The sequence below is a fragment of the Capra hircus genome, chromosome 23 (genome assembly GCF_001704415.2).
Source record: "Capra hircus breed San Clemente chromosome 23, ASM170441v1, whole genome shotgun sequence".
Taxonomy (NCBI): Eukaryota; Metazoa; Chordata; class Mammalia; order Artiodactyla; family Bovidae; genus Capra; species Capra hircus.
In genome coordinates this window covers 5,026,649-5,041,078 of record NC_030830.1, presented here as the reverse complement: position 1 = coordinate 5,041,078, position 14,430 = coordinate 5,026,649, and the positions used below count along the sequence as shown (strand labels likewise).

General features: G+C 43.3%; 1 protein-coding gene across 1 annotated transcript in view; it reads right to left on the bottom strand.

Moving 5' to 3' along the window:
* Positions 1-14,430, bottom strand: part of SYCP2L (synaptonemal complex protein 2 like) — a 56,178-nt gene that overhangs the window by 39,974 nt on the left and 1,774 nt on the right. Inside the window, exons 3-10 of the mRNA XM_018038503.1 lie at positions 12,456-12,590; positions 12,253-12,372; positions 7,081-7,185; positions 6,654-6,678; positions 5,148-5,233; positions 4,960-5,048; positions 2,734-2,768; positions 1,216-1,358 (exon numbers count right to left, since the gene is read on the bottom strand). Coding sequence (XP_017893992.1) covers positions 1,216-1,358; positions 2,734-2,768; positions 4,960-5,048; positions 5,148-5,233; positions 6,654-6,678; positions 7,081-7,185; positions 12,253-12,372; positions 12,456-12,590 — 738 coding nt within the window. The remainder of the gene's footprint in view (positions 1-1,215; positions 1,359-2,733; positions 2,769-4,959; positions 5,049-5,147; positions 5,234-6,653; positions 6,679-7,080; positions 7,186-12,252; positions 12,373-12,455; positions 12,591-14,430) is intronic.

Below are 14,430 nucleotides of genomic sequence, written 5' to 3'. Positions count from 1 at the left end.
TATCAGGAGTTCTCTCTCCTGCTCCTTCCTGGAATCTCTCTCCTGCTATAGGTTCTAAGAATATGTCTAGAATTCTCCTAATCAAAAACCATTAGGGAGGCAAACTTGTTACCCCCCAAATTCTAAAACTAGAGAAATAGTGATCAAGGTTTTTTTCCCCCTTGTTGGCGGGGGATGTGTGTTGTAAACAGTCCTTGCACTCCATGTCTGGGACACGGATGTGAGCCTTCCTCTAAAAGCAATTCCACTAAGAAACTGACGGCTGTGACAGAAAATGATTTGAGAAACAAGATAATTACTTTTGTTTTGCAAAACTGAAAGTGAAAAGTGAAAGTGAAGTCACTCAGTCGTGTCCGACTCTTTGTGACCACATGGATTATACAGTGCATGGAATTCTCCAGGCCAGAAGACTGGAGTGGGTAGCCTATTCATCCTCCTGTGGATCTTCCTGACCCAGGAATCAAACCGAGGTCTCCTGCATTGCAAGCAGATTCCTTACCAACTGAGCTACAAGGGAAGCAGGTTGCATGAAAGACACCAAAAATTATTGGCTTTCCTTGTGGCTCAGCTGGTAAAGAATCTGCCTGCAATGTGGGAGACCTGGGTTCTAACTCTGGGTTGGGAAGATCCCCTGGTGAAGGGAAAGGCTACTCACTCCAGTACTCTGGCCTGAAAAATTCCATGGACCGTATAGACCATGGGGTCGCAAAGAGTTGGACACGACTAAGCGCTTTCACTTCACTTCAAGCTGCAGAGGCTGGAGGGCTCACGTCATAAGCACCTCATGATACTCCTCTGCCAGCAGAGCCCCCAAGCCAGCTTCAGCCTCCACCATCACTCCAGGTGCCTCTGCAAGACACATCCTTTTCTCCTCTGACTCTCCCTGCCCGTCAGGGTTTGTTGAAAGTCACTTCCGGCTCCACGACATGGTCTCTGACTGGATCCATCAAATGCACACAGTCCTGTCTCCAGGCTGTCTCCTATAAAGATGTCCTATAAAGATGTCCTAACTCTAAGCTGGTATTTGCTCCACACATACTCTGTTGCTATTGTCCTCAAGTTATTTTCACATAAGTGGGAAACAGGAAGCTTCAAAATGGCAACACAGGCACACTCGAGGAAAAAACCCTCCCCTAAGCCTAACATACACGAAGGCTCTGAGAAGATGCTTCATGAGTATTGATTAAATAGAATTTTCATGACCACGGATCTCACCGTCTCAAATTCTCGGTCGTTAATTTCTTTGAAAGCCTTAGCAACGGTGTCATCTTCAAACCACTGAGGGACAAAGTCCTCCCTGGATTGTCTCGTCGTCAATCTACACAACGCTTCACAAAGAGCCACCTGCTGGTCATAATCTAGAGATTAAAAACATGGCAGACAGGGATGATTCTGGGCACCAAGCAAAAGCAACAACGAGTTCCACAGACCAGCATTTGTTCTAAGAAGCTCCAGCTTAGACGACTAGCACGTGGCTTCTAGTGTTAAGCAGCAAGCTATATCCTGGAGCAATTACAATCATTTAAAGTGTGAAAGTGTTGCTCAGTCATGCCCGACCCTTTGCAACCCCATGGACTGCAGCCCGCCAGGCTCCTCTGTCTATGCAATTCTCCATGCAAGAATACAAGAGTGGGTTGCCATTCCCTTCTCTGGAGGATCTTCCCGACCTAGGGTTCAAACCCAGGTCTCCTGCACTGCAGGCAGATTCTTTACAATCTGAGCCACCAGGGAAGCCCCAATAATCATTTAAATTCATCTATAAGAAATTTTAGGAGAAAAATCCAAACAATAGGTCAATATGCAACAATTTCTAAAAAAAACTAAATGTTACTTCTGCATTTGATATTTCAGATATATTAAAACATTTAAAATCAATTATGTCTAAGACTCGCAGGCACAGAGAACAAATTAGTGGTTACCAGTGGGAAGAGGGAAGGGGAAAGGGGCAAGATAGGAGTGAGGAAGTAGGAGGTACAAAGTATTGGGTATAAAATTAGCTATAAGGATACACTGTACAGCATGGGGAGTACAGAAAGAATTTTACAGTAACTAGAAGCTGAGTATAACCTTTAAAAATTGTGAATTACTATATTGTATACCTGTAACTTATATAACATTATACATCAACTAGACCTCAATTTAAAAAAAAAAAAAAAGATTTTTTTCCCCAGTCTTAAGAAATATTTCTACTATAACAAAATCTCAAGATAAATTGTGGTTTTTCAGAGCAGATAAACAGAACTACATATCCCAACATATTTAGATTTTAGACAATATTAAAGGTAAAAACCAAATGGCAACTGGATATGCAAACTTAAAATTTGCAAAATAACAGTGTATGTTGCTTGTGAATATATGTATTAAAGTATAAACATAGTCGTGAAAATGGAAAACAAGTCCAAGTTAAGGATTATCTCTACAGATTAAAGAGGGGAATGGGATGGGAATTTGGACATGGGGCTTTACCTGTAACTCTGATTTACTTAAAAAATAATTTGAAGCAACTATGGAAAAATGATCAAATTTGACTCATCTCATTGGAGAGTAAAGGAATATTCATTAACTATTCTTTATGGTTTCAGCATGCTTAATGCTTCAATCATAAATTAAAAATAAAATTCTACTTCCTAATTTCAATTTGACCATACTTTATTTCCCATAGTTCCAAGATGCTCATTAAACCCACATCCAGTATTTAATATTCTCATATTTAAAATTCTAAATGCTTCTTACCACCCACAGTCAAGATTGTCCTTGCAAGGTCTTTCCTGAAATATTTAGATAAATTTCATTTTACTGGGATGAACATAAATAAGTAAAACTTTACTACATTGGCATTAAAATTTTAAACCGAGATGTATATTTTTTTGAAAGTATTTCAAACTCATTATCAGAATGTCCTCGATGTTAAGAACATATGTTTATGGGGGAAGTCTTCAATTTATATATTGACTTAAATATACTTTTTTAAAGAGAAACTAGAACTACTACACATTCTGAGATTCTAGCTCTTCTGTAAATGAGTTTGATCCTCCCCAAAGAATTTATCAAATGCTAAGATTCGGGAATTCTATAATCACCTCACCAGCCTGTGAAGATATATATTCTTTATTATTATTATTACCTAGCTTTACCCTGGAAGAAATGATACAGTAGGTGCTGTGGGTCTTTCCCAGAGAAGGCAATGGCACCCCACTCCAGTACTCTTGCCTGGAAAATCCCATGGATGGAAGAGCCTGGTGGGCTGCAGTCCATGGAGTCTTTCCTATCGCCGTTTGGAATCAATTTTTAAAACTGATGAAGCTACAGATGTAATGGGGTTAAGTTATCACATTACTGTGACCAGAGATTCCCAAACTTCATGTTCATTAAAGAATTTCAATTAAATGCTGACAAGTGTGATGCTGATCTTTTTTAATGTCATAACTCCAAAGCTAAAGAATGGATTTTAGAAATCTTGTAACAGTTCAGTTTCTCATAATAAGTGGATGGATTTGTCACAATTTAATAGAAGTCTTAGAATCGTCTTATCAAGAGTTCTACTTAATTTTATGTTTGCAGGTTTTACATTTGACTAGAAGTGCAGAACATTCCAGATGAGAACACTCAAACGTTAAGTGCATTAGGCTGAAAACGGAGCAGAGTCCATCAGGTCGACTTCTCTCCAGATCTAAACACATGACTAAGGGTAATAATTAAACTAATGTATTCAAAGAAACACAGCAGGAAAAATTCAGAGGAAACACTGTATCCTGCAAAGAGTTAAGCGGACAAACACGGTGAGCTTCACAGTCTCCAGTCACCTCCTTCAGTCTGTGCTGCGCTCAGTCGCTCAGTCGTGTCCGACTCTTTGCGACCCTATGGACTGTGGCCCACCGGGCTCCTCTGTCCATGGGATTCTCCAGGCAAGAATACTGGAGTTGGTTGCCATGCCTCCTCCAGGGGATCTTCCCGACCCAGAGATCGAGCCCATGTCTCCTGCATTGTAGGGGGATCCTTTACCATCTGAGCCCCCAGGGAAGCCCTCACTGTGATCAGCTGGATCCCCTCCTCTTGCAAGCATGGCTGAGTGTCACTTGAACAATGGAGGGCCATAATGATGTCTCTGATGCTGACTGGTGCTCAGCACACAGGTTCAGGCTCAAATCTCAAAACAAGGTACTAGTGTTGCTTCCCATGGTCGACAGGACCACCTTACCTCCAAATGTCAATGTCCCAGGAACTATGTAACTGTGAGCGGGTCACCAAAACCCCCAAAATCTATCCCGTGGAAAGTAATACATGCTGTACTGGGACAGCTAATAGCTGGTAACCTGTGAATATCTGCTCTCTACCAGGTGATATGCTAATCACTTTCAACGGATTGCCTGATTTGACCTGTACTCTATCGATCAGGTATTAATGTTGGTTCCATTTTACAGGTGAGCAGACTGAGGTGTAGTGAGTTAAGACTGTGCTCTAGAGGAACAACCAGTGTAAGTGGTGAAACCAGGGTTGGAAGGCTAAAGCCTGGCACCAGGTCTGTATTCTTAACATTCTCCCATGAGTCGCTAATTCAGTTCACATTCACAGTGAAAAATAATCTAAAGCCTGAGAAAGTATTTCACCTCACAAATGTCATAGAACCAGAAGAAAAAAAAAAATCCACCACCACAAACACCTAAACAGAACAAAGACTGTCTGTGTGTTAGTTGCCCAGTTGTGTCTGGCTCTTTGTGACCCCATGACTGTAGCCCATCAGGCTCCTCTGTCCATGGGATTCTCCAGACAAGAATCCTGGAGTGGGTTGCCATGCCCTTCTCCAGGGGATCTTCCTGACCCAGGTATACAGCCCAGATCTCCTGTATTGCAGGCAGATTCTTTACCATCTGAGCCACCAGGGAAGCGCAACAGATTGGGGTAGTACAGTTCAGAGATTTTGCCCTTACATGACCGCCAGATCAGGTCAAGGTCACGTACATAAGACGACAAGGGCCTTCCAACAAGAGGAGACGTTTTCTCTCTTCCCGAGGTACAGCTTGCAGAATGCCATTCAAGGTCTTCAGTGCCTGTTGGGAGTTGGGAAAGGTTTTCAGAGGAAGAGACAAAGACAGCACGAGGCACAAACTTCTCCATGGGGCCCAGGGCCACTGGTGTCAGCAACTCACCTCCCGTTGGATCAAAGGATTTACAGCTTCTTCTGTCACTAGAAATCCCAAGGTAAATATGAAGGAATTCAACAGCTGAATTTTCCCTGAAAGCAGAATTTTCAAAGAATCACACTGATGCTAAAAAAATAAAAATAAAAGAATAAGGAAATGATTGTACACAGCAGGAGAAGCAAAGGCTGAAAAGCCAAGGGCAGCAAATGTTTCCGAAACTATCTAGGGTGGATAAGGGACACATGCTAGCCTACTGCAAGTTCTAGAAAGCCCCAGGCCACAGTGGATCTGCAGGGCCTTTGTTGTTCAGTTGCTAAGTCGTGTCAGACTCTCTGCGACCCCATGCACTGCAGCGCACCAGGCTTCCTTGTCCTGCACGACCTGGACACCCATGGAGATAAGCAGCAGCAGTCCGTGCGGAGTCTGACTGTGCTCTTCGCATCTCAGGCAAAGCTGCTTCGGTATCCAGAGTGAGCAATGTGCAAGGGCGGCTCCTGAACACAGTTTCCCATTGTTTCTATGCATTTTTCACATTTGTGAATTTTATAAAAGCAAACATTTTATAAAGGTCTTGGGCGGCTTCCCTGGTGTCTCAGATGGTAAAGAATCTGCCTGCAATGCGGAAGACCCAGGTTCAATCCCTGGATCAGGAAGATACTCTGGAGATGGGAATGGAAACCCACTCCAGGATTCTTGCTTGGAGAATCCCATGGACAGAGGAGCCTGGCACACTATAATCCATGGGGTCGCAAAGAGTCGGACACAACTGAGCGACTAAGCACAGCACAGCACATTCACTGTAGAATGTAGTGTGAATTTAGTAGTAGCTTTTCAGAAGAATGAAAAAGATGGAAAACAGGGAGAGGACATTAAAATGGCCCCGATATCTATCTATCTTTGTCTTCTTTATTTTTAAGTGGAGGATAATTGCTTTACAATGTTGTGTTGGTTTCTGGCATACAACATCGTGAATTAGCTGTAAGTATACATGGCACAAATTAGGCACAAATTAGCCCCTCCCTCTTTACCTCCCCTACCCAAGCCCACCCCACCGCTCTGTGCGTCTTTGAATGCATGGTTTCATAATTGAAAATGTGGTACTACCTTTAACGTGAGCTAAGCGGAACAATATTACCCGAACATCCAAATAATCTACCTTTTGTGCTCTTGAAAGACAGACAGAGGCATAGCATTGATTTCAAGTTAAATCAGTATTAGGTAATTTTGCTGGTTCGGATGACAAAAGTGCCTCTCCATCCCTGATCGGAACTGAAGGACCAAACAGTGGTAGAAGCAGGGAAATAAAGATGCACCAGAGGCAAGTGAGGCACACTTGATAGCAAAACTCACTGCAGCACCACAATCTGCCTGCCACAAGACGGTCAGCTAATCCAACTATAACAGTTAGACCCACAGCATTTTTCCCATCATTTAGGTAAATATTCTTCTCTATTCAAGAATATTCGAGTAATGAGAGGTCAGTGGCCAGTTAGTAGTAAATAATACACTTACCTTGACTACTACGTCTGGAAATAATCTAATGAAAAGAAAAAGTAAAACTTCTATTATTTTTTAAAAGCATTATCAACTGTAACATTAATGTATTAAGGCTGATAATTCTCTAACATGCAGAAGTTGGCTTTAACTACCGTAGAAAAAAATTATAGAGAAATCCTATTTGACCTTCAATCCACTGTATTAAAATCAGCTTATTACCTCCAATCAGGTGAACAATATATTTGAAAATAAATCACCTTATTTTTCTATAATGTTGGTTACACATACTGTTTGTTACTATTTCATATAACATTTCTAATAATAAAATGAGTCTTTTAGTAAAATCCACTTCTTGGAAAAACACAAGCTTTATAAACAACTTGAAGATTCCTGCAAATTACCAACACTATCTGCTCACTAAAGCGCCTGCCCCCATCCTTACCAAGGCTGTGTCAAAGAAGTCTTCTGTCGCGTTCTTCAGAGATGTGTCTGAGGCTAGGTCTGCCATGGTCAGAAATCCCACTGTTCTTTCAAACCAGGAAACCATGTACACAATAAAAGAAATACTTATACAATCTCTAGGACTAAATCTCTACTCCCCATCTGATAAAATTTCACAACTCTATCATTTTAAAGACCTCTTTCCATTCGATTAGGTCTGGTCCTGAAATCATCTAGACCACTCCAGAATGGACTCAGACCACTACAGAGTTGCAGTAAGTTCTGATACCAGCAAGAACCGGAGACTTTGCCAGGATCATCCACACCAGAAAGCCTTATAAAGGGGCTAGAGAGTGGTCAAGAGAACGCAGGAGAAATTCCTCATTCCTGTAATCCCGGAGGTTACAGAAAACAAGCCATCCAACATCAAAAGACAGCAGATTCCAGAGAGCTCTCCAGAAGTGGGCCAGTGCAGGACACAGGCCCAGCCACGTTCCTTCCTTCCTTTCTTCTGCCAGAAGCTTCCAGCTAATTGGATATCCCCACCCCTCACCACCACCCTTCATCCCATAGGAACATCTATCCAAGTTTATATTACGAAGCTAGAATTGGTGTGATTTAATTAACTTGTATAAACCTCCCTGCGCTCTGTGTACGCTCAGATGCTCAGCTGTCTCCAACTCTTTGCGACCCCACAAACTGAGCCCACCAGGCTCCTCTGTCCATGGGATTCTCCAGGCAAGAATATTGTAGTGGGTTGCCATGCCCTCCTCCAGGAGATCTTCCCAACCCAGGGATCAAACACATGTCTCCTGCATGGGCAGGCGGATTCTTTATCACTGAGCCACCTGGGAAGCCCATAAACCTCTCTAGAATATATTTATTCAGTGAAGCAAAGACCATCTTTGGATGTTTTTGCAGAGACGAGACACTTTTATTAAAAAAGAAAGAAAGAAAGAAAGAAAATCTTGGCATGCATAGTCAGAAATCAATAGAACAAGAAGTTGGTGACATGAGTTTGTGATGAGGCATTCTCTTACAGGAGTGGGGCCTTGGAAACTTTCTCCACTTTAGAGTCAAGAACCGAGGTACCATCCAAAGGCCATGGATGAACCCATCAGCTCTCAATCTTGGTTGCACATTAGGAAATCCTGAGGAGCTTTAAAATGCCCTCATGAGTGAGACCACTGCAGACCCAGTAAGTCAGAATCTCTGGCAATGAGACCTTCACATGATGTCTCAAAGCTCTCTAGGCGATTCTAAGGTACAGCAACGTTTGGAAGCTCTATTAAGTTCCAGGTGATTTTCTTTAATCTCAAATCAGACAAATATTTGCATTTGATTGGGTCATCTACCTCCTAAAGCAAACTTTTCTCCAACAGTCCATGGAAGAAATGTCCCAGAGGTCAGTGGGGCAGGGGATAAATTAAGACTGATTTATACACAGCACTATTAATATATACATAACAGACAAATAATAACTTGTTGTATAGTACAGGGAACTCTACTCAACACTCTAATGGCCTACATGGGGAAAGAAAACTTAACAAGTGGGTATATGTATAACTGATTCACATGGCTATATACCTGAAACTAACACGATATTGTCAATCAGCTATTCTCCAATAAAAAAATTTTTAAGTGAACTCACCGCTAAGGCACTTTTTTCTCCCTCCCTATGCTCATGCTCAAAATTCTATGCTTTTAAATCCATTTCTGTCTCTATTCCATTTATGCCCCCAAATCCTGTCCCCCTCCCCAGCTCATCAAAATCCACTGAGTACAGACAGGTGGGCAAAATGCCACATTATTTGATCAAAACCTGGACTAGGAATTCACTCTGAAGGCATCTCTGTGCCAAAATTATGCATAATAGCTGTTACACCAGCTGCCCCTACAGCTGTGTCATTACCAGAAACCAGACAGATAATTATTGATGGATGCAATAGCTCTTACTCATGACGCATATGGCAAAGGAGAAGTCACTCAGTCCTCCTGAATCTTCAAGTACAGGGCCAAACTTGCTCCTCTCTGTAGGAAATTCTTCTTCTATGGCGAACCACCTCCCAGCAGACTTTATGTTGAGCCTGTGAGCCCAGTGGGCTTTAGAAGTATAAAATCTGGTACCCCCTCTACTCTGATAATATCAACCTACACAAATTAACACTACATGCTTTACAAGGTGTTTAAATCATGGCTGGGGCATTTCCATCACCAGCTAGAATAACAACGGAATGTGGAAATTCCTATTTGGGTCAAAACTCCAGTGGAAACTTGATCTGACACTTCTCAACCCTTGGGAAGGCATTCTGAAGTCTAAATATAGATTTCAGTTCAGAGCAGGTCCCAATTCATCCCCCCAAATCAGCTTCAGCTTCCAAGGTGCCTAGGGACAGCCTGCTCCATTCCTTTGGAGTTTTGGCTCTTTGTCTCTGCTTCATATTATCTGCATAAGTAAGTATATCAGGAAGCTGTTGCTTAGTCGCTCAGTCGTGTCCAACTCTTTTTGACCCCATGGACTGTAGGCCTCCAGGCTCCTCTGTCCATGGGATTGCCCAGGCAAGAATACTGGAGTAGGTTGCCAGTTCCTTCTCCAGGGGATCAGAGAGTTGGGTGGGGCTAAAATCAATATGAAATACACATATGTTGATATTTTTCTCTTTCTGATATATACATACACACACACACACACACAAACACACTACCATGTGTAAATAGATGGCTAGTGGGAAGCTGCTGTATAGCACAGAGAGCTCAGCTCAGTGCTCTGTGATGGCCTAGACAGGTGGGATGAGGGGTGAGGAGGGAGGGAGGTCTGGGAGGGAGGGGATATATGTACACATATAGCTGATCAGTCCTGAATGTTCACTGGAAGGACTGATGTTGAAGCTGAAACTTCAATACTCTGGCCACCTGATGGAAAGAACTGATTCACTGGAAAAGACCCTGATGCTGGGAAGGAGTGAAGGCAGGAGAAGGGGACAACAGAGGATGAGATGGCTAGACGGCATCACTGACTCAATGGACATGAGTTTGAGTAAACTTTGGGAGTTGGAGATGGACAGGAAGGCCTGCCGTGCTATAGTCCATGGGGTCGCAAAGAGTTGGACACAACTGAGCGACTGAACTGATAGCTGATTTACTTTGCTATTCAGCAGAAACTAACAACACTATAAACAATTATACCCCATTAAAAAATGAAATATACAACTTGCATTAAGTACAGCCCTTAGATTTCTACTCCCTCCTGCGGGTCTCCCCCTACACCCCAGCAGCTAACACTTTTAAAGTCCCCAAGAGAAGTTAGGAAAACCCGGAGTTTACTCTCTCCCCTCCATGGAGGGGCTGCTGCTGCTGCTAAGTCACTTTAGCCGTGTCCGACCCTGTGCAACCCCATAGACGGCAGCCCACCAGGCTCCACCGTCCCTGGGATTCTCCAGGCAAGAACACTGGAGTGGGTTGCCATTTCCTTCTCCAATGCATGAAAGTGAAAAGTGAAAGTGAAGTTGCTCAGTCATGTCCGACTCTTCGCGACCCCATGGACTGCAGCCTACCAGGCTCCTCTATCCATGGGATTTTCCAGGCAAGAGTACTGGAGTGGGGTGCCATTCCCTTCTCCAGATGGAGGGGCAGCCCCATGATTATAGGCATTTTAAAGTGACAAAGGATGGACACATCTCCTTGGCCCAACCCGATCTTGATAAACTTGAGATGCAAGTACCTGCAGAGGGTCAGTAGAGACTTTATTGCCAGCTCGGGTCACCCTTCTGTCCCCTACCCTCATGTCCTCATCAACAATCAATCTCAGGGCTGCAAATCTTACCATGAAAAAAAAAGTGCAGCCAGAGACTGGGAAAACTCTGCTTTGCTTCCAGAAGACAATGGCACCCCACTCCAGTACTCCTGCCTGGAAAATTCCATGGATGGAGGAGCCTGGAAGGCTGCAGTCCATGGGGTCGCTGAGGGTTGGGCATGACTGAGCGACTTCACTTTCCCTTTTCACTTTCATGCATTGGAGAAGGAAATGGCAACCCACTCCAGTGTTCTTACCTGAAGAATCCCAGGGACAGGGGAGCCTAGTGGGCTGCCGTCTATAGGGTCGCACAGAGTCTGACACGACTGAAGTGACTTAGCAGCAGCAGCCATTATCAAAGGTGCACACAATGTTACCTTCTGATTAAAAAAACAGAACTGCGTAATTTGGGTGACCTAGAATAAGCAACAGAGAAAGCGATGGCACCCCACTCCAGTACTCTTGCCTGGAAAATCCCATGGATGGAGGACCCTGGAAGGCTGCAGTCCATGGGGTTGCTAAGAGTAGGACACGACTAAGTGACTTCACTTTCATGCATTGGAGAAGGAAATGGCAACCCACTCCAGCATTCTTGCCTGGAGAATCCCAGGGACGGGGGAGCCTGGTGGGAGGCCGTCTATGGAGTCGCACAGAGTCGGACACGACTGAAGCGACTTAGCAGCAGCAGTAGAATAAGCAAAAGATACTTTTGCCACGTGTTTTTTCAGATTCAACTAGGCTTTTAGGAAGTTGGAGAAATGGCCTGTGGCAAAGGATAAACTGATCATTTATCTAGGTCCAATCTTGTTATTGGAAAGGACCCTGATGCCGGAAAGACTGAGGACAGAGGAGAAGGGGACTGATAGAAGATGATGGTCGGGTGGCATCACTGACTCGATGGACATGAATCTGAGCAAACTCTGGGAGATGGTGAAAGACAGGGAAGCGTGGAGTGCTGCAGTCCATGGGGTTGCAAAGAGTCAGACGTGACTGAGTAAATGAACAACAATCTTGTTAATAAAGTCTATTGAAACAGTTATAAAGCCTTTGGGGGAGAGGTGTAACAGTCCACTCTCTTCATTCTCTATTTAAGCTAAATTCACTGAAATAATAAAATCATACTATTACTGCATTGACTTGTCAAGGGGAGGAGGGGCTGTGTCTGACTTATTCCTGTGCACTCCCCAAGTGTCCTGTCCACCCCATACACCAGGAAACACACAGAACTTAAGTTTTGGTTGGATATAGGCAACAAGCCCTGGCATCAGCTCCTTTTCAAATCTGACTTCAAAGGAATATAAAATACCAAACTGGGCAACTGAATCATCTCTTGTTCCTTACATTATCCAAATCCACACAAAATTAAAAGATGACACTTATCTTTGGGATCAGACCCTGCTTAATCAGTAAAGGCTCATCTTCTTTGAGGCCATCAATGAAGAATCGCTGGATACATTTCAGCAACAGAGAAACATGCTGGAATTCATTTTTATCCAGTTCCTTGGGATGAGACCACACCAAGTTAAAAGCCTTACACAGTCACACATCGGTACTCTGATTACAAACAAACAAAACTCACTTACCTTATTTATTGATCTGTCGAGATGGCGTAATAAAAGATTGTTATATTTTTGAAGAACATGGCGCTGTTCCTGAAAATATTCTTTGATTTTCTGAAATCCTTCATCATGGAATGCATTAGTAAGAAGCGACTGAAGCTGGAATGTTGACAGTTTGAAAATTACTCTTTTTCCCCAAGGATCCTTATTTCATAGTGATATTTCTAACAATTGTTACCAATAACAATTCCGTGTAGAAAAATTGAGTGCCAAAAAAGAAGGTAAGAATAGAGTTATATCTTGAACAGTAACCATGCAGGCAATTATTTTGGGGGCTTAAGACAGTAGTTTGCAAAACCACCACCAGTACAGCACAGACGTCACCGGTGCATGTGTCAGGAGTCAGAAACTCTGGGAGCGGGGCCCTTCAGGTGATCCTCATCACCCTAAAGTCTGAGAACTGCTGACTTAGGGAAAACCACACCTGAATTACAGATATCTGTGGGGAGAGACTTTATCCCCAGTGATGTTAGAAACACTAAAACACTACAAAATGCAAGCCTATTATCACTCATTAAGTTATATAAATGATTTTAACAGGAGAAAACGAATTCAACACCAATACTTACAGTTAAGGGAACTAATACACACAAATTGCTACGATGAATGAAATCGAACTTTTCTGTCTGAAAGTTAGTCAAGACCTATCTCTATATGTGTGTCTCTGTATGTGTGCTTGAATAACATATACTCTTAAATATCTGCACTATAAAAGATATGATTTCTTCTTTAATCAAGAAAACCCAGTCCAATCCTATAGGGTGCTGCTCCTGCTGCTAAGTCGCTTTATCGTGTCCGACTCTGTGCGACCCCACAGACAGCAGCCCACCAGGTTCCCCCGTCCCTGGGATTCTCCAGGCAAGAACACTGGAGTGGGTTGCCATTTCCTTCTCCAATGCATGAAAGTGAAAAGTGAAGTGAAGTTGCTCAGTCATGTCCAACCCTCAGCGACCCCATGGACTGCAGCCTTCCAGGGTCCTCCATCCATGGGATTTTCCAGGCAAGAGTACTGGAGTGGGGTGCCATTGCCTTCTCCGTCCTATAGGCTAACTTACAGTATTTTAATGAATCATTTTACTATATCTAGCCTGAAATTCCATCTATTCCTAGTACTGATTTAAACGAGGACAGACCATTTGAAATTAAACATTTAAACAGAATTTAAATGACCACATATTAATAGTAAGGTTTTTTTTAACCAAGGGGGTTAGGCATTCTGCAGATATTCTAATTTACTCCTCACCACTGATCTAGGTGTTAGACTCTTTATCTGGGGATAATAAAACAAGGCTGGGAAAGGTTAAGAATGTGTATGAGATCACCCGGCTGGGACTCATGTTCAGATTCTCTGACTCAGCAGTTCAAGCTTCTTCCTACTTGCGGTTTCTCTATACTCAGAACAAATCCAAACCCTTTGCCTAGGTCTGTAGGGCTCTGTCAGCATATCCTGTCTCACTTCCCTTCTGAGTCCCAGAATAAGTCAAGCTCTTCCTGGCCTCAGGGCCTTTGCCCCGGATATGCTATGCCTGGACTGCTTCTCCCCACCACTTACCGTTCTGGCTGCTTGTCATCCCTCAGTTCTCAGCTTTAATATCCCCTTTTCAGGTAGGTCTTCCGGACCTTATCTAAAGTTGTATGCATGTGTGCGTGCGTGCATGCTCAGTTGCTCAGTGGTGTCCAACTCTTTTCGACCCCATAGACTATAGCCCACCAGGCTCCTCTGTCCATAGAATTCTCCAGACAAGAATACTGGAGTGAAATGCCATTTTCTACTCTAGAGGATCTTCCCGACCCAGGGATTGAACCCAAGTCTCTTGCGTCTCCTGCATTGGCAGGTAGATTCTTTACCACTGCACCACCTAGGAAGCCTCTATCTAAAGTCAGTCAAGGGCAATTATTCTCCATCACAACACCTGTTCCACTTTCTTCCTACCATCTT